At 43.0% G+C, this 24854-nt stretch overlaps 1 protein-coding gene across 6 annotated transcripts in view; it reads left to right on the forward strand.

The window, feature by feature from the left end:
- The window catches only part of CELF2 (CUGBP Elav-like family member 2), a 317950-nt gene that overhangs the window by 137544 nt on the left and 155552 nt on the right, over nucleotides 1-24854 (forward strand). For 3 of the 6 annotated variants that reach the window (XM_036264792.1, XM_036264782.1, XM_036264801.1), the window contains exon 2: nucleotides 22223-22419. In XM_036264792.1, the coding sequence (XP_036120685.1) occupies nucleotides 22223-22419 (197 nt within the window). Of the gene's footprint in view, nucleotides 1-20327; nucleotides 20450-21790; nucleotides 22057-22222; nucleotides 22420-24854 lie in introns of those variants that run through there. The other 3 variants (XM_036264811.1, XM_036264832.1, XM_036264822.1) reach the window with 2 other exon arrangements.

A 24854-nucleotide genomic window follows, 5' to 3' on the forward strand; every position in this document is an offset into this window, starting at 1 on the left:
AGCGGAAATGCCACATTTCATAATGTTGGGACAAAGTTGCACCGTAATTGCCTCTGAAAGACACTCGCAGCTCTAGATTTACAACTCAGTAGCTCGCTAATTTATGGCAAGGTCAGAAAAGCAGCAGGCTTGTGAGTAAGAAGAAAAAAAAAATCTGTCCTTCATGCTCGTAATGATTTGTGCAGTTGGGCAATTAGGCAAAATATACTAACTGTAGTTGGATGCTGGATTATTAGATTTAGCCATGGGATAGAAAGTCGTAAGGAATGCCATCTCCTCAGGACAAAATACAGTGCCATGTGCAAAATTGTTACTATTTGGCTCTGCAAGACGGGCGTTTGTACTTCCCAGTAGAATTACATTGTGTCTTTTCCTTTCTTCTTCTGACTCCTGCCTCAGTGTCAGGAAAGCAGATTACAAAATGTTAAAGAAGGAAAGAAACTTAAGGAACAAACAAATTTACAGAGACATTGACTGGGTTGTTGTTATTTTTTTATATGTTCTTCTGTGCCCTCCCCCACAGCGAAGCCGGCACTGGGTCATGCTGACTGGGGGCCAGGCCGTTGAAAATACACTACACACTAAGCCTCTCATTTATTTGTATGTTGAAGGCAAGGCAGCTTAATAGAATTTGAATATGACTAAATCCAGCCACTTAGCGTAACTGTCTGTATCCCTATAATGCAATAGCCAAAGGTAATCTGCTTGTTAGGCACTTTCCTTTATGATCTCAGCAAGTCCCATGTTCTGGAAGCAAATGTTGTATTTACCATAATCCACGAGAGGAAAACGCCAGGGCTAAAAATACAAAACAGAACAAATGTAAAGCATTGCTGCCTCTCCAGTCCTGTAATTGGTCTATAAATGAGTCTCAGGCATCTGTGTGGCAGAGATACTTTTATGTATCTCTGAAAGAGCTGGCTGCGCTTCAGATAGGTTTGCCGGGGCATCAGAATTCATAAGCGGCTCTGAAATGCGTTTTGTGCTGACCAGGCAAATTATAGCAGGTTGTATGTAGGACTCCCACGTTTGCAAATACATTGCCTGGTGAGTGATTACGTTTAATATGAGAATCAGGTAAAATTGTTTGCACAGAACCAATTGGTGGGGTGGAGATATTAAAGAGTAGAATTGCTCTGGGAAATCTATATTCTCCAATCAGCTGGTAAAGAAAGGTGGGGATGCTGAGGCAGGAAGGAGAGAGAGGAGTTGCATGGTGACTACAGAGAGAATTGTAAGTAGGGAACTCCCTTCAACCACAGAAACTGAGTAGGGTTTAGAAAATTCAGCCAGGCCTCTATGATATAGAAGAAGTTGCTTAATTTATTTTTCTCCCTTTAACATCATGATCAATATCAGTTAAGTTTTATTTAGCACTCTGGGTGCTTGGGACTGTGTTAGGCCATGTGGCTTCCATTTAAAATCTGGCTGGTATATGCTGCTGCTTATCTTGTCTGAGAAACAATTATAGTCCTTACTCATTTGTGCATTTTTTTTTTTTTTTATCCTCACCCGAGGATATTTTTCCATTTTTTGTACAGATAGAGTGGGAGGGAGAGAGAGGAAGGGAGAGAGAGAGAGAAACATCGACGTGAAGGGACACATCGAGTGGCTGCCACCCGCACGACCAACCAGGGCCGGGGACAAACTGCAACCGAAGCACGTGCCCTTAGCGGGAACCGAACCCGGGTCTCTCTGGACCGCAGGCCGACACTCTAACCGCTGAGCCAAACTGGCCAGGGCTCATTTGTGCATTTTTAAAGTTTTCATTTGTTACTTAAAATGAGAAGACACTTTGAGAACAACTATACCCTTTCCAAGTGTTTGTTAGACATTAAAATAGCCAAATGGTCCTCAGAATGGCACAGAGGTAGGCCTCACTGTGTTCCTTCTTTGTCTGAAGGATTTGCCCAGGATTATGTCACAGCAAGGCTGCAGAGCTGGGTTTGAGCTTGAGTCTGGCTTTTCCATTTATTACACTCCTCGGAAATAGTTTAATATTTTAGTAGGTTAATAGTTTAATGTGGTATTTTTTAATAGCTATTCAGTAAATATTGAATGAGTGAATGATTTGCTACTTTATTAGTTCTATTTTAAATGCATTCCTATGAAGTTTTCCAAAAGGATGCAACATGTCATTGATCAAGCTTCTTAACCAGGGTATCTTTTTTAAGCTCAGGAATATGTCTGTTCCTCTACATCTTTTATAAACAACAACAGAAAAGATAAATTAATGGATTAAGTATATTTTCAGTCTGAACAATCAAACATTTTTTTATTTCAATTTTATTTTTTTCCAGCTTCATAACATATAACATTGTGTAAATTTAAGGTGTACACTGTGATGATTTGATCAAAATAAAGGGGAGAAGCATTTTTGTTACAATCTAAACAAGAAACTTTGTTTGGCCCTTTTCACTTCATTATTATCCCTTGAGTGACCTGTGTACCCACCATTTATCCTTAGCTGGCTGAAGGAACTCACACATAACGTGGATTTGGGAAGCGTATCTTTGGATCCCTAAACCACATCCCATCATTCCCTGATGGCCATAGGCTCCTCTGTTCTATCTGTGAATTGTTGCTGTTCACATTCCTTACTGATGGAATCTTTCCTATAATCTAAGAGGTCTTTTCAGGATTCTTTCCTTCTGAATCCAGAGCAACCTTGACCTCCTTGTCATTAGATAGCTCATCTTTCCCTTACAACCCACAGCCACATCTCTGAGTGTGTTTATCCACCTAGTGCTGTCTCTGATCTTCTGATACCTCTTGGTGAGAAAGTAAGGCCGTTTAGCAGCCGGCCACGGCCATGGCACGTGAAGGCCGAGCCAGATCAGAATGGATGTGTGTTCATTTAAAAGAAAAGAATGGAGCCACCATGGTAAATGTACTTTTCCAAATTGGTGTTCAGATTGAATGGTGCCTTAATGAAAGCGATTAGAAATTATTAGAATTTTAGATGAGTCCCTGAACTGAGAGACAGATTACTGTCTCCCGTTTGTTGCTTTATCTGATCTATGTATTCATGCCAGCAGTGGTGGACTTGACAGAAACTGGTGGCCGGCCAAGTCAGAAAGGTCGCATTTTAGTTGGTGTCTGAATGTTTAAAGAACTCTTCATTTTAAGATTGTTAGCTTCAGAGGTGGAAGTAATTAAAAACCAATCCTGCTTCCCGCCTTTTTTGTTCTTTTAATATGATGAGCCCCAAGAGCTTCTGCAGTCATTAAAATATAAAATGGTTGTGCAGAGCTTGTCCCCATAAGCCTTTTTGAGTGTGGCCCCCATGCAAACCAGGATGTCTTTGTTCAGTAGGGTAAGCCTGTTAAAACGATTGAGCTCAGTGTTTCATAATCACATGGCAGTCGCTGAGAGGCAAGTGGATTTCTCTTGCACAGAGTGTAGACTGTAAGTTATAGAAACATACGTAATCACTGTTTGCTAATTTTATTAGGAGGAAATTGCTCTGATTATAATGATCTCCATGGTGTCGAGTGGAGATTTCATGTTACTATGTCACTAGGAAATTCATTTTTATGAATGCATGACCACGAGTGTGTAAAACTGCCAAGAACTGTGCCCGGGCCTCACACGTGGGGAGATTTCCTTCTTCCCAGCAGGGCCGTGGTCACGGTGGCAGCAAAGAGGGGCCACTCTCCCGTGGAGAGCCATACATCAAAAAGATGACTGGCCTGCCGGTGTCAGAAACAGTATTCATGGGTTAAATCAATTTTACATTAAAGGAAGACTAGAGCTTAGCACCCATTGAAACGGCAAAAAAACAACAACAACAACAAAAAAACCAGAAAACAAAAACATGTTCTTGTTTATTTGAGTAAGTTAAGCATCAGCGATGCAAGTGGGAATTGTACAGGGCAAGGACTTGATTTAATGAGAGGGCTCCTATGTTTTTCCTAACTGCAATCATGAAGATCCCTGTATTAAAACTTAGTAAAGTAAAATAAAAGGTATTCCAACCATACTAAAAATCAGTAATTTTAGCAACCAAAAGACTCCCACATCGTGATGCATTTCACTGTACGTGGTTCAGTGTTTGCCGAAGGTGGTCCTTGGGCTCATTTACACGGTGCAGACCAGATGGAACTGCCTTTGCTGACTGATGAGAACGGGCAAAGTGTAAATATTGGATATGAATTTTTCCCAATGTGCTTCTTTGTCCTATCTTTAACCAGCAGAAATATCAGGCTGTAAATAATCAAAGCGGAGACTCAGCCAGCAGTGGAGACATATATGAATTTTAATAAAGTTTAAGGACAATTGATACTTTGGTCGGCAAAGTGACACATTTTTTATATCTTGGGTCAAAATAACATTGTGTCCTTTCTAATTCTTGAGATGCTTGGCTTCCTAAAATGACCGTCTTTATTTAGATTAAAGGCCCATTTAGAGTAGTTTTAATAATGTATGGTTTCATACATAAGTGGTTTCATAATTTATTTCACCATTATTCTCTGCCAGGGTTTTGAATGTTATTGTTAATTAAGAAGAAAAAACGAGAGGGCAGTGTCTTCCTCCAGCCAGTCAGGCGGGTTGCCCTTGCTTTTATTGATTGTTGTCTTAAAAACAAACCAAAAGCAGCCCTACTGTCAATAATGGCTAGTTAGTGAATTAAAAATTACCTCAGTAAATCTCATCATTCCACGTTCACAGGTGAACTGCCTCCAAGTGGGAACCCATTTATCACGAGTATCCCATTTACCAGAGGAACTTTCTACTGATGTACGCCCGATCCCTTCCATCCTCACCTAAATTATTAACCCGAATATTAAGAGGATCCCCTGCCTTCACCCGCTGATACGATTTGATTTTCTCACACTGCTGAAACCGCAGATCTTAAGGTTTTCTGTTATCTTAAGGTCAAAATTCTAAAAGAACAAATTCTTTTTATAAATACAACACAGATGAATATAAGCCCCATGGCCAAAGGAGGTGGGATTTCCAGAAGCAGTGTCTGAAATAAACACCGAGGTTTTGCACTGTCCATGTGTGGCTCCAGGACACATCTGGAGTTCCTATTATTTCTAGATCTTTCTGTGCTCTGCACTGTTCTCGTGGTGCCTGTGTGCTGAGGTGGACCATTGCCAAGCCGTCAGTACAGATCAGGGTGCTTTGAGTTGCTAATAAACTCTGTATGGGAGCTTCAAAAACAAGCTACTCTCAGAATATGTGCAGTTGTAGGTCTGCAGTTAAGTTACCTTGTCATCTTGGATTCTCCAGATTCAAACATACTCTGTCCTAAGGTGTTCATTCACTCAGGTGTACTCTCCAGTCAGCTGATCTCCAAAAATCTGAATGCCTTTCTGCTGTTAAAATAAATTCATAGTTCTATGGACACAGAAAACCTCCCATAGTTATATTTCCCAGGGGAAGTGTGGTTTCCAAAATTGATACCATATGACCCTGGGAGGGGAATTAGAATCATTTTTATAGCTATTTTGGTGGTTGTTTTTAATATTTCTGTATCTTCCTGTCCTCCATGAGTTTGGGGGTTTCAGTATCAGTAGTGTTTTTGTTTCACTGTTGTTTTTAGTAGTAACATAACAACAAAAGACATAATCCACTTTGCTTTCCCTCAACCAGTCTTATGGAAAACGAACAAACAAATATGATTTTTTCAAAGTAAACATGGAGCTGAAGGCAGGATCTCTGGTATCACACTTCTGGTGATGTATACTCCTTGTGTTGGCATAGTTACTGACTTTGTGACACAGTCTCCATTGTAGTAAGTGTGTCCATTTTTACATAAACATGAACTCTGTCATCCCAAATTTTAGAGCAACTTACTGTCTAGTCTACATTATTTTAGAAAGACTTCTTTCATACTAGTATTTTAATGACTGCATTGATATGAGAATTGCTCTTCAATTTATTTGATTTGATTGCCCTTATAGACATTGTCTATAAAAACAAACATCCAAACCTAAAATCTAAAAGGTACTTGTAGCCCGGTGGTGTGGCTCAGTTGGTTGGGCATTGGCCCATGCACCAGGAGGTGGCTGGTTTGAGTCCCAGTCAGGGCACATGCCAGGTTGTGGGCTTGATCCCTGGCAGGGGGCCTTCAGGAGGCAGCCAATCGATGTTTCTCTCTTACGGATGTTTCTACCTCTCTCCCTCTCCCAACTTCTTTTTGAAATCAATAAAAACATATTTTTTATTGATTATTTTAGAGATAGAAACATCGATGTGAGAAAGATACATCTATTGGCCGCCTCCTGCCCGCCCCCTACTGGGGATGGAGCCCACAACCCAAGAATGCGCCCTGACTGGGAATCAAACCAGGACCTCCCATGGGACGATGCTCAGACACACCAGCCAGGCAAAACATTAAAAAGAGGAAGAAGATACCTATAACACCTTTCAAAGCAGTAAAAATGTGCAAAAGCTGGGCTGCCTATGTCGTCAAACCTCTCAACCTTAAACAACAGGAAAACAAAACCCTAGGCAGCGGTTTGTTTTCGGCTTTCCCTTTTAAACTCACAATGAAAGCTGTGCGACACTTAAATTATAACCTCCTGTTTATTTCCCATGGGTATCACCTCCTTCCCTTCAAGGAGTCTATTTAGCAAATATTGTCAATTCCGGAAAATTATGATTGTAATTTTAGTTGCCCCAGTTTAGAGCTGTCATTTTAAAATTGAAGAACTGTCGTAATATGCCTCGTGTTGTTATTAAAGATAACAGTAATTATTTCAGTAATTTAAAAATACCAACAATAATCATTTCAGGTGACGTTTCAGTTTCTGTATTTGACTCCCCAACACCTTTCAAAAGAGATCTGAAATCGTGAAAAGTTTTAAGAGGAGCAGAAGTGAGGAGTACGGAAGAAAGTTTCTAAAAGATGAGGATATTTAACTGATGAGACAAAGGCATGCTGTTTATAATCTCTTTGTTTCCATGACCACAGATGTTTACTCACCCAGTTTTTAGTAACATAGTATTCGGCTTTGATTTACAACTGAAAAGTTTTCAACCTCAGGTCTCTCAGTCCAAGTTGAGTTATTAAATTTAAACCTCGTGATTTTTCCTGTATATTCCCTGGATCCAGATGACCGTGTAGGTCTTATTAAAGAATCTTATTGTTAATGCCTTCGGGTTTTGTGTGCTTTTGAATTGTTTTTCCTTTCGTGTCTTTTCCAGGGTGGGATAACATGGAGTAGTACCAGGGAGCCTAAGTCTACATGACTATAGTATAGGCTGTGGTTGATAGTCTCAGATTTTTGTGTTGGTTTATTTTGCCTGGAGGCAAGGATATATTAATTCCTTGCTTCTTCAAAAGCTGCACCAGAAGTTCCTACCCTAGCACCATGGCCTAGTTATGTCCCAGACCTGGGGTCTGACCCCATTAATTTTCCTCCTGAAGAGCAGCATACGGGGAAAGGAATCCAGGGTGGTAGCAAGGGTGCTATGATAGACTGAATGTTTCATGTTGAGACCTAACACCCAAAGAATACTATTAATTGGCAGGTGATTAGGACCCGAGAGAGGAACTCCCGTGATGGGATTAGTGCCCTCCTAGAAGAGACCCCAGAGAGCTCCCTCCTCGCTTCTCTCCCTGAGCACACAGCCTGCAGACCGCTGTTTATAACCCAGGAAGTGGTTCTCACCGGACACCAGTCTGCAGAGCCTTGCTCTTGGACTTCCTGCCTCTAGAACTGTGAAAAACAAGTATTTGTTGTTCATAAACTACCCGGCCTATGGTATTTTTGGCATAGCAATCAAAAAACAAGGTGGGAGGGGGGCTGGAGGGGAGGCTGAGCAGCCCCTGCTCCCCTGCAGAGCAGTAGCAAAAAGAATGTCTCACCCTGAAAAACCTAGTCATGTAGTTACTTCGAAATGGACCAGATTTTGGACCTAGTAAAAAGAACATTGTGATACCTTATTTAAGACCTTGGGTATTCAGTTGGACAAGCTACTAAAACAATGAGAAATGTAAGGCAGTAACAGTGTGTTAACTGGCACTCGATACATAGTTTCTTTCTACTTTTTTTAAATTAGTTTATTTTTGTTACAGATGTCCCCCCCCCCCCATTGACACCTTCCTCCTGCAGCATTGTTGTCTGTGTCCATTGCACAGCATCTGTGTCCATTGGTTGCACATACATGCATATAAGTTCTTTGGTTCATCCCTTGCCACCCCCTTTTCCCTGCCCCCCCCCCCCTTCTTCTGAAGTATGTCAGTCTGATCCCTACTTCCATGTCTCTGGGTCTATTTTGTTCATTATATTTCAAAAATAAGTAAGATCATGTGGTATTTTCTTTCTCTGATTGGCTGCTTCACTTAGCATAATACTCTCCAGGCCCCTCCATATCATCTCAAAGGATAAGAGATCTTTCTTTCTTACAGCTGCATAGTGTTCCATTGTGTATATGTACCACAGTTTCCAGATCAGAGCTAGGGTAAATAGAGCTTCTATGAACATAGGGGTACATATATTCTTTCAGATTGGTGTTTCAGGTTTCTTAGGGTATATTCCTAGACGTGGATCACTGGGTCAAATGGCAGTTCCATTTTTAATTTTCTGAGGTAATACCATAGTGTTTTCCACAGTGGCTGCACCAGTCTGCATTCCCACCAGCAGTGTACTAGAGTCCCCTTTTCTCCACACCCTCGCCAGCACTTGTTTGATGATTTGTTGATGGCGGCCATTCTGGCAGGTGTGAGGTGATACCTTGTAGTTGTTTTAATTTGCATCTCTTTGATGATTTATACAGTTTCTTAATAAATAGAGGAAAAAATACAATGCAGTGAATGAAATAATAGTGGACACTATGGCAAGGTCAAGAGTGCTTACTGTGAAGGAGGAGTAAATATGTACAGGTCTCTCTTTTGTATTTCTGGAGAGACTTTGATTTGCAGAATTATCACTCTTTTAACTGTTCAGGGTTTTGAAGGATATTCTTAAAGAAAACACAAATTGTTTATTCCTATTCCTATATCATCTTTTCCAAAGAAAACTTATTTTTCCTTCACTTTTTTTGGTAGAACCTTCCCTCGAACTGTGCAGTACTTCATGTTTCCACCTTCTCTTTTGTGTGTTCAAAACATATCAGATTGACATAAAGCCGTAGTTGTCAGTGTTTAGTCTTTTTGTTTTGTTTTTTACCTGAAAGTATTTCCTGGGTAAAATTTCACTGGCACATGTTTGGCTGTAGACTTGTCAAGGGTAGTTCTGGATTCTGGATTCTAGCAATCAAATTATCATTATCCAGCATCACAGAGGAAGGGGAGGCGGTGGTTTTCATCAATCCAGTTACCATGAGGTTGGTGTAGCGCTTATTTCTCTGAAGCTCACAGTCTGCCATGGTCAGACTTAAGGAGTTGAGCTCTTAGCTTCCAGAAACAAAAGAGATTACTTGAACCACATTATAAGAAAAAATGCTAACTGGGTAAAGGAAGGCATTTCTGAACGTCAACTAAGGCATCGTTGAGAGCCATGATTGGTGCCTAATTTCCCCAAGAAACAAGTGATTACTTTTTTTTTTCTCTTGTTCAGGTTGACCCACCAAATTTAAGCCACTCAAGGAGGGGTCTTCTCCCTCTCTTAAATATAAATAGAAAGATATTTAATTTTTAATATTCTCTTCCAGGTTTTTCGACAGGTTATACATATGCTAATAGAAATAAGCTTATTATTTGAAGCACAGAGCTGCTTGTCACCGAAGCTTCATTAACACCGTTATCACTGCCTGACATTTATCTTATAATTTTCTAGAGCTGACTGTTGTGTCTCCATGGAAACCCAAATTGCAATTGAAACAAGTAGGATAATAAAGGCATCCACTGAGATTGACAGCATGCAAAGCCTGGTTAGATTTGCTTATAGTTCCTTCAGTAGCTACAGCTAGAGACAGAGAATTCGCACTTAGAATTAACTCTTGCGTCATGTGTCGTATCTGACCCTGCATATATGGCAAGTTGACCGTAACATTGTTGGTTCTCATGTGGGTAATTAGGGCGCTCATTTTTACTGGAATGATCTCAAGGCATTGTGAATAGTGGATGTAAAATTAACCGTGATTCTATTTGGATCCCAAAGGAAATTCTTCCTGGATGGTTTTGACACTGTGAAATGTTGGTCAGACCTTAAACTGGTGGTTCGTGGTGCCTGATGGATTTCCTTCTGGGCAGGGGGAGCAACCACACGCTTGTACCATTTCATTTTTCTCCCCGTTGATACAGAGGAACCTGTGCTCTTCTAAGTTCATGACTTCACATCAATTTGGTTGATGCCTCAAAGCAAAGAGTCATGAAACTGGAGTGGGTCCAGAGTGAATTAATCTGAAATTAATTTGATTTTGAAAGACTCCATCTGGCTATGTTTGGGAAAGGCAGTTAGACAGATATATAAACAAATCTGTATTCATTGTGCCAGATGTAGTGTCAAAAAATGAAGAAATGACTTTAAGAAAAATCAGCTATGGGAATTTTGATATAATGATATTCTGCCTCTTAGAATAGCAGCCATTATAATTTAGCACCTAATCCTGTTTTTATTTTTATTTGTTTAGGGGGTTAGGTCTGATGGGTGCTTTTTTTAAAAAAGAAATAAGCAAATTAAATGTCAAAGCCTATTTTAATTGGTGATTTAAGATGCTAAATGAAATTTATGACATGCTGAGAGAGGGGGCGCCTATAGATTTTCGAATCAAAATGTGGTGTTAGGTATTGATTTCATCTTAAGATGTGATTTAAAGATTTCAGAACTAGCAAAGTAGAATGTCATTTGGATGCTGCCTTTTGATATGTAGTTTGTAGCTTGACAAATGTGTGCTTGTATCAGCGGGACCCAAGCACAGTGAGCTGACAGAATAGAGTTCTGGAGTCCTTCTTGGAGTAAATCTGCAAACTTGGCAGTGTTCCTCGTCATTATTTTGCAAATTTCTTTACGCAGACTATCAGAGAGGCAAATGTTTTAGATTGCTCTCGAGGAATTCAGTGCAGTCCTGGTAGAACATCTCTCATTGCCTTTTCTTATGTTGGGACAGAAAGATTCTAGAAAATTCATTTCGTGATTGGTCCCTTGAATGGTATCACAGTCATCTCTTATGGGTCTTTAATTTCCAGTGTTTTAAAACCTCAAATATCATTTCTTGTAATGTCTTGAAGAGAAAGAATTAAAGGTTTCTTCTTGATCCGTGAACGAGCATAATTTACTTTAGAGAAACAAGCTCCCCAAAGGGAACACCTCATTTCTCCCCAGGTCCCCACCCACCTCCCTCACTTCTGCTAGCCAAACAATAGCAAGAGCAATGATAACAGGAGGTAAACACAGAGCAGAATACTTAGCAAAAATTAACTCCCCAAAAGCGGAAGAGTCTCTGCACAATCAATTGCTGCATTTAATGACAACAAATTAGATGCTACACAAATCTGGAATTTTGATACTCATGGGAGTGTTAGAATGAATGAGAAAGTAAAATCTGAGCTACCTGGAGCCCCAGGGGAATGAAACAGGCTCATTAGCTAAGTTTGCAGTAGAGATGAAAGCGTATCCTTTAAGGTACCAGTTCTCTTTATTGTTTCATTTTAAAGGGATTCTTCTTAATAATAAATTACATATTTCCCTGCCTCCTTAAACAGAATGTTTTGAGCACAATGTGACCCTTTAGATGAGACAAGATTGCTGTTATGCAGATTAATTATTCGGCTATGCTGCTGTCCTTGGGAAGTTCTGGAGAACATAAGTTGGCCGGGCTCTGAGTGGGCTTTCGCTGCTGGCCCATTCGATTCCCGTGCGTGTCGGCTGCCACTGCCTGGGCCCCTATTGCAGGCTGTCCTGTGTGCTACTTCTGATCTCCTGTGGGTTTGAATGCAGGTGACGGAGACTGAAAAACCAACATAAAATAAGAAATTTTTGAGGAAGGGATAAGGAAGCCCCCAAAGGGTTTAAAGGGCATGACACCAAGACAGGAACTTTGTGTGTCACACTTTTGACTGTTCTGAGGTCCTTTATTTCTTAACCCTGTTGTTGGTATTTCACAAACATACGAGTTTGAAGGCATTATCAGAAAAACAAGAAACACATCTGAACCTAATAAATTAGGCCAGTCTACGGAATCACATGTCTTTCTTTACCAGTGGACTCTGTTTTCTAACCTAAACTAGGGTCGTTCATATGATGTAATTAGTTCTTATTTACTGTCAGCGTTTGATTTTCCAGATCATTGGAAGAAGCGGGGACGTTACTAATCTCCCACACATTTGTATCAGACCTTACACTGCCGGCAGCATCCCTTCAGCTGGTGTTCAATTTACGTTGTTTTCCTTGATTCCAAATCATTTATGACGCAGGAAGAGTGGCCCAAAGCAGCTTGAGGAGAGGCCAGCCTGAGATTAAATTCTGCCATTGATAAATGATCAAATGAATAATGAATGGACAGATAATCAATATTTAACGGAAGGGTGGATAGAGTTCTGAATGCCAGGCAAGCACAAAGGTCAGTCAAATCTTTGTCCTTTAGTTCAAAGTACAGAGAGAGCTTCCTGAACAGTTTTGCAATGTTTTGTTTTGTTTTTTCAACAGGATAGCCAGAGTCAGGACAGTAGCTATGTCAGAACTGCTGGGCCCAGTGGGCATGTAGAGAAAAATAGGCATGTAACTCATTGGCAATAGGTGCATTGACCCTCAGATTCAATGGAACAGTACTAGATGGGATAACACGGTTTTCTATAATAATGGTGACAAATTGCATAATTTTTACTAATTTTAAGACTTCTTGCTGTATTAAATCTGTTCATTCAGAAAATATGTGTTGAAGATATACTGAGACCGAGGTCAAGGCAGCAAAGGAGGTCTTCTCTGAACACTGTGTTTAGACTTACAGTCCTGTACCCATCACTGCCTTTCTTCCCTGCTTTATTTTTCTCCATTGAAGTGATCTCTTTTTAATCCTTACATTACTTATTTTGCTCACTTTATCCCCTCCCCCTGCCCCCGGAATATAAGGTCCATAAAGGCAGCTTTACCTGATTTTATTCACTGCTATATTCCCAGCACCCTAAATAATGCCTGGATTGTGGGGTCACTTTGTAAATACTGGATTAACGATGACGACATCCTTGTCCTCACCGTTTCCCAGTTTCGCCATGGAACTGGCCGGGGGCTCAGTTAGATGCTGTGTCTGTAGGTTCAGCGGGCAGAGAAGGATCGGGGTTAGGCTAGCAGGAGCTGTAAGTGTGTGTGCTGTGGAGGACATTGTCCTTCGTCTCAGACTTGTGGTGGGGCGGGGTACAGCTGAGCCAGCGAGAAAAAGGGGGAAGTTGAACATGAAAGCTAGCTGGAGGACAGGATTATTTGGGGTCATGCTGAGGGTGAGGTAGGGCTGGAGCCTTCTGTCAGCTGTTGCTGTAGATCAGATCAGAGGGTTGAATGGACGTGACCAGGGAAGTGAGTGACAGGAACATTGGCGAGATGGTCACCTCCGGAGGAATTAGCTCGGAGTAAAGCGTGGAGATGGATGGGCTTTATGGATGGCAGTAGGTTCCCAGTCTGTGGCATTGAGAGCGAGCATAGGTGGGGCTGGGCTGTGCCCCCAGTGCGAGGGCCAGCAGTGCAGGTGCGGGTCGTCCAGCGTGGGTCTGTGGGGTACTCCCCGCGGTGTGGCTCAGGTTCCCTGCCTCAATGCATGCTCCTGGGAGAGGGAGGCACCTGCTTTCTCTCAGATCTCTGCACCCTTGTCACAGCCTACTGTTTTCTTTGGTTACTTTCTTTCAGTCTCCTTGCCAACTCAGTGAAACAGTATAGCTTATCATGCTTTGCCTCTGATTTTTTTCAGATTCCATTTAAACATTTTACCACAGGGATGAAGTGTGGTTTAGAGAGCTGAATGCCAGTTCCCATGGCCAAATCAGTCACTTGTGGCTGGCTTTCTGCAGGCCCCATAGATTGCTGTGCTCTGGGCCTTACCACTTTGTATTTTGGTTTTATGTTGTGGGCATGTTTGTCTCTTCTCACTGGCTGAGTGGTTTAAGGGCATAAATACATAATTTCAACTCTCCTTCAAACCTAGCACTGTGCCTGACATAAAGCAAGTCTTCTGGGATACAAGTTTAAGAAAAGGACTACATGTGAGAATAAACCTTAGCCAGGTTTGAAATCCACTTCCATCCCCAGTATTTCTTCAGTGGCTAGAGAGTGTTGTGAATCCCCTCTGGTTGCTTTCTCTGGCATAAATAAGTCCCGGAAAAATGTTTTATTTTAGCCGTGAACACGGGAGTCTTTTGCTTTGAGAAGCACAGGTGCAGCGGACAGGTACCGTGTCTGTTTTGTTTGTGGCTCTGAGTTTATGTCTCTATTTCCATCATTTGCTGCTAGAATAGGAATATGGGAGACATTTTTGGTGAAAATCAATATTCAGTTTGGGAAGGTCAGACTAGTATTGATGGGGGCAAACTGGGGTCTTCTCCATCATGCAGAGGGCCATTGACAAGTACTGGCCCAAGCAAACGTGACTTCTGCAGCATTTAGCCATGGACACCTAGAAGGGGTGTCCACCCAGAGACAGGTGGCTCCCTCTCTCCCCTCCTTTCCCCATGGGGGCAGGAATCCTGACCTCAGCCATGGAGGGAGGATTAATTAATGTGAGCTCATGGAACAGTTGGAAAATGTGAAGCTGATATAAATCTTCTGTGTGATTATTATTTCCCCGCTGCCATTTCTAAAAGTTCATGTAAGAAACCTCTCCCCATGCAAATGCTCTGTGCTGAAGTCCCTTGAACTGTCTCTGATAAATCACCAGAGGAAATGAGTTCCCCAGGCAAGGGCTATTCAGGGCCAGTGCCCCATTGCCTTTCCAGCCAGGTGCCCCCTGGATGCCTCCAAATTTACTTCTTTGTGGGGGTGTTCCAGCTTCCTGCCTTTTACCAGCAGCCAAGTTGAGGTGAGGTCATAGGTTTCCCTTTTGCTCAGTGAGCCCAAAGGCCTGTGCGTGCCAGCCTTTTCTGCAGGAATAGCGCTACATTACACCCTGAAAAATAAATGTACAGCTGTCCCCTGACTCATGATGGTTCCACTTGAGATTCTTTAACTTTATGGTGGTGCGAAAGTGATACGCATAAAAAATTATGTGAGATATTTAGCACTTTATTATGCAGCAGGCTTTGCGTTAGAAGATTTTGTCCAACTGTAGCTACTATAAGTGTTCTGAGCACGTTTAAGGTAGGCGAGGCTAAGCTATGATGTTTCGTGGGTTAGGTGTATTAAATGCATTTTCAACTTACGAGATTGTCAACTTACAAAGGGTTTATCGGAACATAACCCCATTATAAGTTGAGGAGCAACTGTATAGCTTTTAGACCTTCAACTAAATACAATGTACCCTTAATTCCAGCAATCCACCAGGATGCCTGTCACAAATGTGTTCCTTCCTAGTTGTCTGTGAATGAAACTGATGTCCTCTCCATTCTTAATACAATTTTATTTCAAGTTTTGGCAAAGCATAGGGATGAGCATATTGCATGTAAGTGTACTTATAGGAAACTTGAACCTTTTCTTCAGAGGAGCACAAACTGAATTATTTACAATTTGACCATTTGGAGAAAGCCTTTGCCTCCTCCAGCTACTTAGGGCAGCGATTGTCAGCCCGTGTCTGCGGCAGAATGTTTAAAACACGCAACACCTGCCTGTTTAGTCAGGGGCACTGACCTCTTTCCCCTTTGACCGTCCAATTACAAAATGACAGCAACTAACAGAACAATAGCCGTCCAGTGTGAATGGATCAAAATTATACCTATTTTTTGTCGGATCAGCAAAAATATAGATATTTTTGTTTTGGTTGTACTGCAGAATTTTAGTAATTAGTTTGTGTGCCATGACATGAAAAAGGTTGAAATCGCTGACATAGGATGTCATTTGATGCAATGAATCATTCGTGAATTCAGCTGATGTACAGATGACTGGTCTCGGAGTTTTGGGGCCCCATTCTATGTTGCTGTGGCCACGACTCACAACGCTTTGGCTGCACTTGGTAAGTGGTAACAGTAAAATACAGGAATATCATTGGTTTGACCATCTTATGGGTGAGAAAACATATCGGAGTTTTGTTGAGCTTCCCAGAGTCATTCAGCAACCCAGGACCCCACTACAGTTAAGATGTAGCTGTGTCCGTCGGTGGTAAAGGTGCTCCGTTGACTGGCACTCAGAGGGGATGGAGGCTTTCTTCACGGTGACCCTGAAAGGGTGGGTTTTCAAAGGGAGCTGCCGTCCCCAGAGCACTGGGTCGGATGAAAGCTGGTTCCTGGTCCTGAATCGAGAGGCTGTGGTGAGTGGAGGGCGGAGCAGGGCCTTGTGCGAGTCTCTGGTATGTTCTCCGCGGTGTGGGCCCGAGCTGTACCTAGGTGCCTCATTGCCAGTCAGTCAAGGAGAGACTTCTGTTCTTAAATAATAACACGGGCAATGTAAGAGACGGTTCGTAATACTGAATTCTGTGCCCATTCTGTTGCCTGTCAGAAGGCACCAGGCCCATCACCAGGTTCTTTCTTTTTCTTCATTCAGCTCAGCCTTGGACAATTGCCTGTGATCACCAAACACAGGCTGTTTCTTCATGTGCTGTTATTTAAGTGCAGGTGATATTAAAAAGCAATCCCAGGCCCCTTGAAAGAGAGTGGCCTGTCAGCTGACTGAAGGGTGGGCCTGCAGTTGGGATATTAGGAAGAATTAGCGCAGATTGAGAGAGAGGACGCTCTGACAGCAACCCCAGGCCACCACCACTCAGTGGCTCTGTCTGAGCCTGCAGGTGACACCTTGTCAGCTCCTCAGCCCATGCCTTAGTCACTTGTGAGCTAAATTGGACACAGGCGGGGAATCACCCCAAGGTTTTTGGCAGCTGGTCATGTTATATAAATTATCTTTTTCATATATCATCATTGGGTCCAAAACCGTAACTGTAGAATTACAGAAATTAAGAGCCAGATAGATACTATTTTGCTCTTTGTTTTACACCTGAGGAGAATGAAGTACAGAGAGGTTCTATGACTTGCCTGGGACCCCAGTTAATTGAATGCTGAGCCACAACAGTAACCCCCGGTGGGCCAGCCCCCGGGCCCACTGATGTGCTGCCGTGTGCCTCGAGCCTCCCGTGTCCTGGCCCCTATTCCTAACTGCCCAAAACAGCCTCCTGGTGGCATAATGTTTCAGTGAATCTCAGCTCCAATGAGTGCCATTTAAAGGTATATTTGCATTTAGAGGTATTTTAATTTAAAGTGAAATAAAGTTAAAAATTCAGTTTCCCAGTTGGACTGGGCACATTTCAAGTCTTTAGTAGCCACGTGTAGCTAGTGGCTACCATATTAGATCGTACAGATCATACCACATTTCCATCATTGCAGAGTTGGACAGAACTAGGGACAGGATATTCCACAGAACAAAGAAAGTAAAACGGATAAAAAGTATGGGAATAATAATATCATTAAGTACCAGGGTGATTAGCTATCTTTATACAGACTTTTTCCAAGACAAGGCATCTTTGTGTGTTGGTTTTCAGTTTGTATATCTTCTGATGGTGGCATTTTATGTCTTTTTTTTCCCCCCAACATTAATATAAATATTTACAGCCACTTGGCATTTCTCATACCCCTTTTGTAAGTTTGTCGTTCTTCCTTTTGTGTAAATAAAGGAGCTATGATGCAGAAAGTTGCCATCCAAGGAACAAAAGAAAGAATAAAAATATCAATTCTTTTGTTTCCATTCTCCAAAGAAAACTTGCAATTCTCTGAGCCTTGTAACAGCTTGTTGTGCTGGAATTAGTGATGATGATGATGATGATGATGATAATGCATTTATTTCAGTCAATTATTATAATTTTAACATTTTACTGCTTAGAGAAGCCTCCGAGGATTTAGCATATCTTCTGTTGATCGACTTCTCTTTACTCCAAAATAGAGCAGGGAAGTAGGCCGGTGCCTGTGCTGAAATTCAGCAAAAAGTAAGCACTCTCATTTTCCCCAAACGTCATTGTATTTCCCTCTTGGCTCTGAGACTGATACCACCAATGCCTACTGGCTTGGTGCTCTCTGAGCTGTGGTCTAGTTCCCTGTGGCATCTGTCCGGTAGGAGCCTTACAGCTGACTCTTTGCCAAGACCAGGAGCATACTGGGCACTCAGGATCTTGGAGTTTGTAGGATTGGTGCCAGCAGCGAGGTACGGGCCTGTGTCTAGGGCTTGCACGTGGCCACTGAGTTCACAGGAAACATCACCTTAGAGAAACCCAGTTCATGGAATATTAAGCAAGGACAGTTGGCCTTTACCTCACCTCTTCTTAGGGGTGTGACAAAGGGGAAGTCACTTGACCTCCATGACTCTCAATTACTTTATTTCCAAAATGGGGATAATGATCTCAACTTCCTGGTGCTGTCGTGATATTGGATGTCAAACACTTGGCAAAGGTTTCTAGAAAAAAGTAGGCACTCAGTAAATATTATTTCAATTTGGGTTAATTCCTGCACCATAGTGGATGCCGAGGATATCTGGGGAGTGCAGAGAAGCAAGCTGGTCTAATTTTCTAAGCCTGATATCAGATTCTAGTAAATAGATCTTACTGAGAGTCTTGCTGAGATTTGGGGTATCTGTTCCCATAATCACTCCTCTGAAGAGCACATTGGCTCTCTTTGGCCTCTGGCAAGTACCCCCAAAGGTTTCACTGTGGGACACACAATTTCTGGCTTACTTAGAAATGTCAGTGCTGACAGCCCCATGAGGACAAAAGAAGTCAGTAAGTCTCTGCTAGAAATGAACCTCAGCCAAGCCCAAAGTTGGGAGTCAAGCAGGAGGAGTTTGTGTGCGTTAGAACCATATTAACCAGGCTGCTGCGGTACCATCCGGGAATGGGTCTCAGCAGTTCCGCAACAGGGTTGGTCCTGGGTGGGGTGGGACCACCTGTCCTGCTAGGAAGCTGTCCTTGGGGAAGATGTACTGTTGTAGTCCTTGTTGAATTGTATAACAGCTGGACATCCTCAGATTTACTTAAGGAAGGGATTGTTATGCAAATTGTATGCAAATACTTGGGATGGTTGCAAAATGCAAGTAGTGAGGAAGGGATGTAGCTGTGGATGAGTCTTACTCCTCTCCGTGACTGGGAATAGAGAGGAAGGGAATCTGTGGAGACGTGGACACCTATGTTATTAGTGAGAAAATGTGGGCTGTACAGTAGTCTTAACTGACTCTTGAGTTCAGCATTTCCCAGAGAGAGAAAGAGGACAGGTGTGTGTGTTTCTTGCAGTGGTACCTTCTATTTGGCAGTGGGGTTCCAGGAATGCAGTATGTCTTGCTCGTGGCCTTGTCTTCTAGATTGACCATCAGCTGTACACTCCCAGTTCATGACAGACCTGATGCAGTATTTGGCAACATGACGGATTAGAAATATTTTGTGCTTTGGAGCCCATTTGGGCCTAGGTTTGATTCTGCTTCTCTGCTCTATCAATTAGTAATTTTAGGAAAAAGGAACTTAATTCTTATATATTTGCATCTGAAAAATAATTCTTTCTCTATGCCTAGTATAAATATTAGAAATAATGTATGTAAAGTACCTAGCACAGTATCTGGCTTATAAATGCTCATTAAAAGATACATATTATTATTTAGGATATGAATTGTGTTTGAGTCTATACTATAAAGAATTTCTATTGAAAAGGAGATGTGTGATAGTTACTCATGTCAAGTGCATCACAACTGCAAAGAAGAGAAATCGGTAACACTTACTGGACACTTACTCTGGGCCATTTCCCATACTAAGCACATGACTATAGGAGATAAAGTCTCTATTCCCATTTTACAGATGTAGACTGTGAGGTCCAGAGTAGCACAGTTAGGAAGTGGTGGTGCCAGGATTCAGAGCCCATGGCCTGAGCTCCGATACCCCACTGCCTCAGGGTGATAAAAAGTCATCAGGCGTTTCTGAAGTATGCCTGATGGGAGGAGGGGTTATAAATAGGAGCTCACCAACATAAAGGCCAGAGATATAGGGATGTCCTCATCTCAGTCTCTCTTCCTTTATATGCCTCGGTGAGTACATATTTTTGAGAAAGTAAAACTGCCCCTCGGTTGGAGAGACATTAAGGAAGATGTGCTCTAGAATTCTACGTTTTGGTAGTAGGATGGGCATACTGTCACCTAACTCCTTCACTGTACTAGCTGCTCTGTAGAGACAACATGCAGCAGCCTCATTTTCAAACTTCCGTTCTCTGTTAGCTGAGACCTGTGGTAATGCCTTCCTCTTCGTTCTAGCTGATTGTCAACAGCACTAACCACAGGTCCTTCCTGTCCCAGAAATAAGTCTTGCCACACTCGGAGCTCTCAATGAGCTGTGAACCCTACATTCTGCTCTGTGTAGGGCTCTGTCACCTCCACCCACCAAAGTTAGCACCATGGGGTTCAAGTGTTTATTGAGTTCTCAACGGGTGATTTGAGAAGAAGTAAAGGTGCCCAAGAACAAGGTAAATGATTGATCTGTAATATAAACAAGCATTACATTACACTTAAATTGTTGCCAGAAGATTTCGTGCTCAGTATTTTATTTAGCAGAACATGTTTTATAACAATAAGGTTGATTAGAGAAAGCTCTAAAAGTGCTTCAAGTTAGACAGTTGGATTGTTTATCTAAAGGATAAAAAATAAATAAAGTAGTAAAATAGGGGGATGGCAAGATGTAGAAATTAAAGCCAGGTCCTAGTGAGGATATTTGCCATCATGTCTAATACCTCTTATTATTACCCCAGGACTACCCTGAAATGGCATCTGCCTCTTGTAGTGAAGTTTTAGTTTATGTGGGCCCTTTTTTTTTTACCTTTCTGCCTCTTGGGCTGGGGGCTGGAAGATGGTCATGGACCTGGCTCTGTAGATATTTTGTCTGCCAGGTTTGCACTTGTTTAGGTGCATTTTATTTTCATGGGCTGAGAAGCTAAACCAAGAGCACAGTACTTCAATGAATGCTGCCCAGGGCATTGAGCCCTGTCACTTGGCAGAGTAGGTGGGTTTCGGGGGCATTCAGAGGGGGGAAGGCAAAGAGGATGTGTGTGGTTTTGCTTTATTATTTACTGAAGGTCAAATAAGAGGGGAATCCAAGTAAAAAATGAACACCCTATCGTCATGTTTCATGATGAGGACTAGAATTGCAGGCTCTAATAAGCAAGCCTCCTCTCTTCCAAATGGGGTCTTTGGAAATCTTAAGGAAGATTGATATGTAAAGGCTTGTGTTCTTGCTCTTTGTATCATCCCCAAATATTTACTGAAGCTAGAGGAAGAAAAGGCAGACTTTCCTCTTTTCTCTTCCAAACGTGTGATTGTTTAGAACTCAAGTGCAACATCTGGAAGTCAGACATACAGAGAGCAATTTATGGAGTGTGAAAGATTTGAAATATTCAGTGTCCTTTAGCGGGAACTCAACTTTCTGGGGCTGCCTTTTTTTTTTCCCCCAGGCACAAAGCAGGCAATTCTGAGATCGCCTTTGCCTCTCTGAATTAAACCCTTTGTGCCTGGGTCCCATAAACAATGTGCTTTTTAAACGGGAGCCCCCTCCCCGCCCTGGCCCTTTTCTCCAGCGTAGGCAGCCAATCGGCTGCACCCAGCCGCATTGCTGGAGCACTTTCCATTCTGAACAGCAACAACGTACTAATTTGATGCACACATGGATGCCTCGCGCACTCTGCAAATTCATCATCAGCATCTTGCATTAGTCATCTGACGGACTGCCAAGTGTTTCATTTTCTTTTCATGTGACTTTATCATTATCACCTCTCCTCTCTTCCCCCAAAAAAATCTCCAAAAAAAAAAAAAAAAAAGGAGGGGAGGGGGAATCCAGCAGAAATCCAGCCCTGCCTTTCTTTCCACACGAGAGCCAGTGTGAGGCTGATAAGGCTGCGGATGGTTGATGGCAGCCTTGCAGAACGAGACCTGCACTTAACTTGCAGCTGCCTCGGAGCCGGGTTTCAAGATGTCCACGCCCCGGGTGACAGCCGGCGGGGCGCTGCCCTGTGCTCGGGCGGGGTGCTGAACAGCAGCAGCCTGCAGTGCGAGCCCGCCGCTGCCGAGGAGCAACCTAATGGTGCCTGTGCTTTGTTTTAGTTCATCAAATTTCTACGACTCATTAGGCACTTTGCCCCGTGCTCCTCTTCCTCCTCCTTCCGCCTCCCCACCCCCACCCCCTATTTTTTTCTTCCTGTCCCTCGCCGTGCAGCCCTAACTCTGGCTCCCGGTTCCCTTTTTGACAGTAACGGCACAGCCAACAAGATGAACGGCGCTTTGGATCACTCAGACCAACCAGACCCAGATGCCATTAAGATGTTTGTCGGGCAGATCCCCCGGTCTTGGTCGGAAAAGGAGCTGAAAGAACTTTTTGAGCCTTACGGAGCCGTCTACCAGATCAACGTCCTCCGGGACCGGAGTCAGAACCCTCCCCAGAGTAAAGGTACAGTCCGCGGGGTGTGCGCGGTGGGGGGCGCCTGGGGGTTGTGGGCCTCCCCGGGCGTCCTGGGCAGCGCGGGAGGGAGAACTGCTGGTGGGAGCCGCCTGCTGCCCCTGTGCCCTGTGGCCGCCGGCTCCTCCCCGCGCCCCCGCCCGCCTCCCAGGCAGGTGGACTGAGCTGGCCTGGGACGCAGGGAAGGAGGAGCGGAGGGAGGGGGCGCGGCCGCGCCTCTGTCCAGGCGCGTGATTGCTCTCCCGAGGTCACTTTCTAGGCAGCGCAGGCTCCTCTCCGGTGGAGTGGCAGTCTCTCTAAGGAATACTGTTTCTCAGCCTTGCCTTTCAGGAGTAACTCTTTCTGCCCCTACCTTCCCATTATTGCTCTTGTAATTACAATTGCATTTCACTTTTCCATAGCCTGTGGGGATCCTGAAATGCCTTATGAACAGTTACTGGGATCCCACTGGTCTGGGGAATAAAGGGTACACTTTTAGGAAGGGCATCAATTCTTGGGGTCTAGATAGGCATCTTTAGGTGAAGTGTGCCTTTGGGGGTGGGAAGTAACACCCTAGTGGCCTGAGACAGTTAGCACACCTTCAGAATGCTTGTGGTTTACGCCCTTAGCAGTGGTAAGATTCACGTGTACAATCTGGTGGTTTTCACTGCCTCCATTTTAAGATGAGGGTGATGTTTGGGGGTGGGTGTGCAGTTATGAAAATAGAAGCCAGCAGCCTCTGTACCACAGTGAACCTTCAGGGTATTTAAAGACATCCTTTGCAAGCTCTGTGCAGACTGAATTTAAAATATCTCCTCTGCTGCCCCTTGGTCTCTGTCGATATTTTAACCTTGCTTTAGTCATTTGGTTCTTTCTCCAGTCTTGATCTCTTTCTACCCAGGGCTCCTCTGTCTTCCTGTGTCCACACTTCCTTTTTCTCTATATCTTCATATGTCTGTTCAGCCTGTTATTTTATTTCTGTGTAGCCTCTCATAAGAGCTCCTGCAAGCTCATTGTTGAGCACATGCACATCAGCACACACTTTTCCTTTCAGCCTCCTCCTCACTGTCAAGGTGAAGGGATAGGACTAAGTGATGATAAGAACGCTGGTGTTCTGTGACTCCAAGAAATGGGCCATCTCCTGTTCCTGTAGTTGCAGGGGTCTGGTAGGACTTTTTAGACCTTTTAAGAAATGTAAAAGCCTAACAAGGGTGAACAGACATGCCTTCAGATTATGTTTATAAGGCTCTCATTTTCTATCCCAAAACATAGTCATATAATACCAAGAAAACTTTCAAAAGAATGTACATAAAATGTTGTCACCACAAACTTGCCCTGTCCCTAACTTGAAAAATAGGAAATTAGCTATCTGAAACAGAAGGATTAAAAACATCACGAATTAGGGCAACGTTGAAAGAACCTTTCTGGGTCATATTCCTAAACTGTTTATCTACATGTTTCCAAAATGGAGACGACTAGAATTTGTTTTTTAATACTTGCACAGTATCCTCCTGAGGAAAGACAGTATAATGCCCTGGACTGGACTTAGCAAGTGAGGGCCCTCCTGCCACATGGAATAACATCCACAGAAAATGAGGCCCGAGGCAGTAAACTAGTGCTGCAGAGCAACAACCACAGTTTCCTCTTGACTAGGCCAATGTGCCTCCAAATTTCAATGTATTGGGCATTTTTTAAAATGACCTCTGATATCATGGTCAGAGTCTGTTTACTTACATTTCATCTTTGGATTCCACATGTCTTACGTTAGCCAAGAAGACCTTTCTCTCAGTCAAGTGAGTACTTGTGCTTGGCCTAGTTCTTCTGCCATTTTCTCTCTTTTCCCTGCTGTTCCTCTGAGTTATCTCTTCATCAGGGTATATTTGAGACTGGACATTGTGTTAACTTCATTCTCTGGGTTTTATAACTAACTTCACTGAAGTAGCTGCGTAAGCCCGCAGCCTGGGAGGGAAAGGGAAGCCCGGTGAGTGCTCTCTGAGCCCAGGCTTCTGTACCGCGTCCCATGTGAGGAGTTTAACATGTGTTATCTCGTTTAGTTCTTACTGAAATCCTGCAAGGAGGCGGTATTAGTCATGTTTTGCAGACGAGGCTCAGAAAAAGTTAAGAAATGTTGGCCCAGTTGGCCCAGCTAGGGAGAGGCACAGTAGAAGTTTGAGTACAGTTCACCTGTCTTCATGGGCTGCTCCGTCTTGCCTCTCCGTGAAATGAGGCCACAAACCAGCCTTGTTCGGCTCCATTGCAGGGCTGGGTCAGAGGCCTTCTCCTTGACCTACATGTTCCTTAAGTGATAAGAAGAAGTTTTGCCCCTTCGGAGCAGGGTTCATTTGTTTCTGTCTTTGTCTTTGGTTTTTATACTCATGAGTTTAGATTGTCCATCACTCCAGTTCATGGTATTATGAGATAGAAGTTACAGATGAAATCATTCAAAT

Source organism: Molossus molossus, unplaced genomic scaffold (assembly GCF_014108415.1).
Source record: "Molossus molossus isolate mMolMol1 unplaced genomic scaffold, mMolMol1.p scaffold_m16_p_1, whole genome shotgun sequence".
NCBI lineage: Eukaryota > Metazoa > Chordata > Mammalia > Chiroptera > Molossidae > Molossus > Molossus molossus.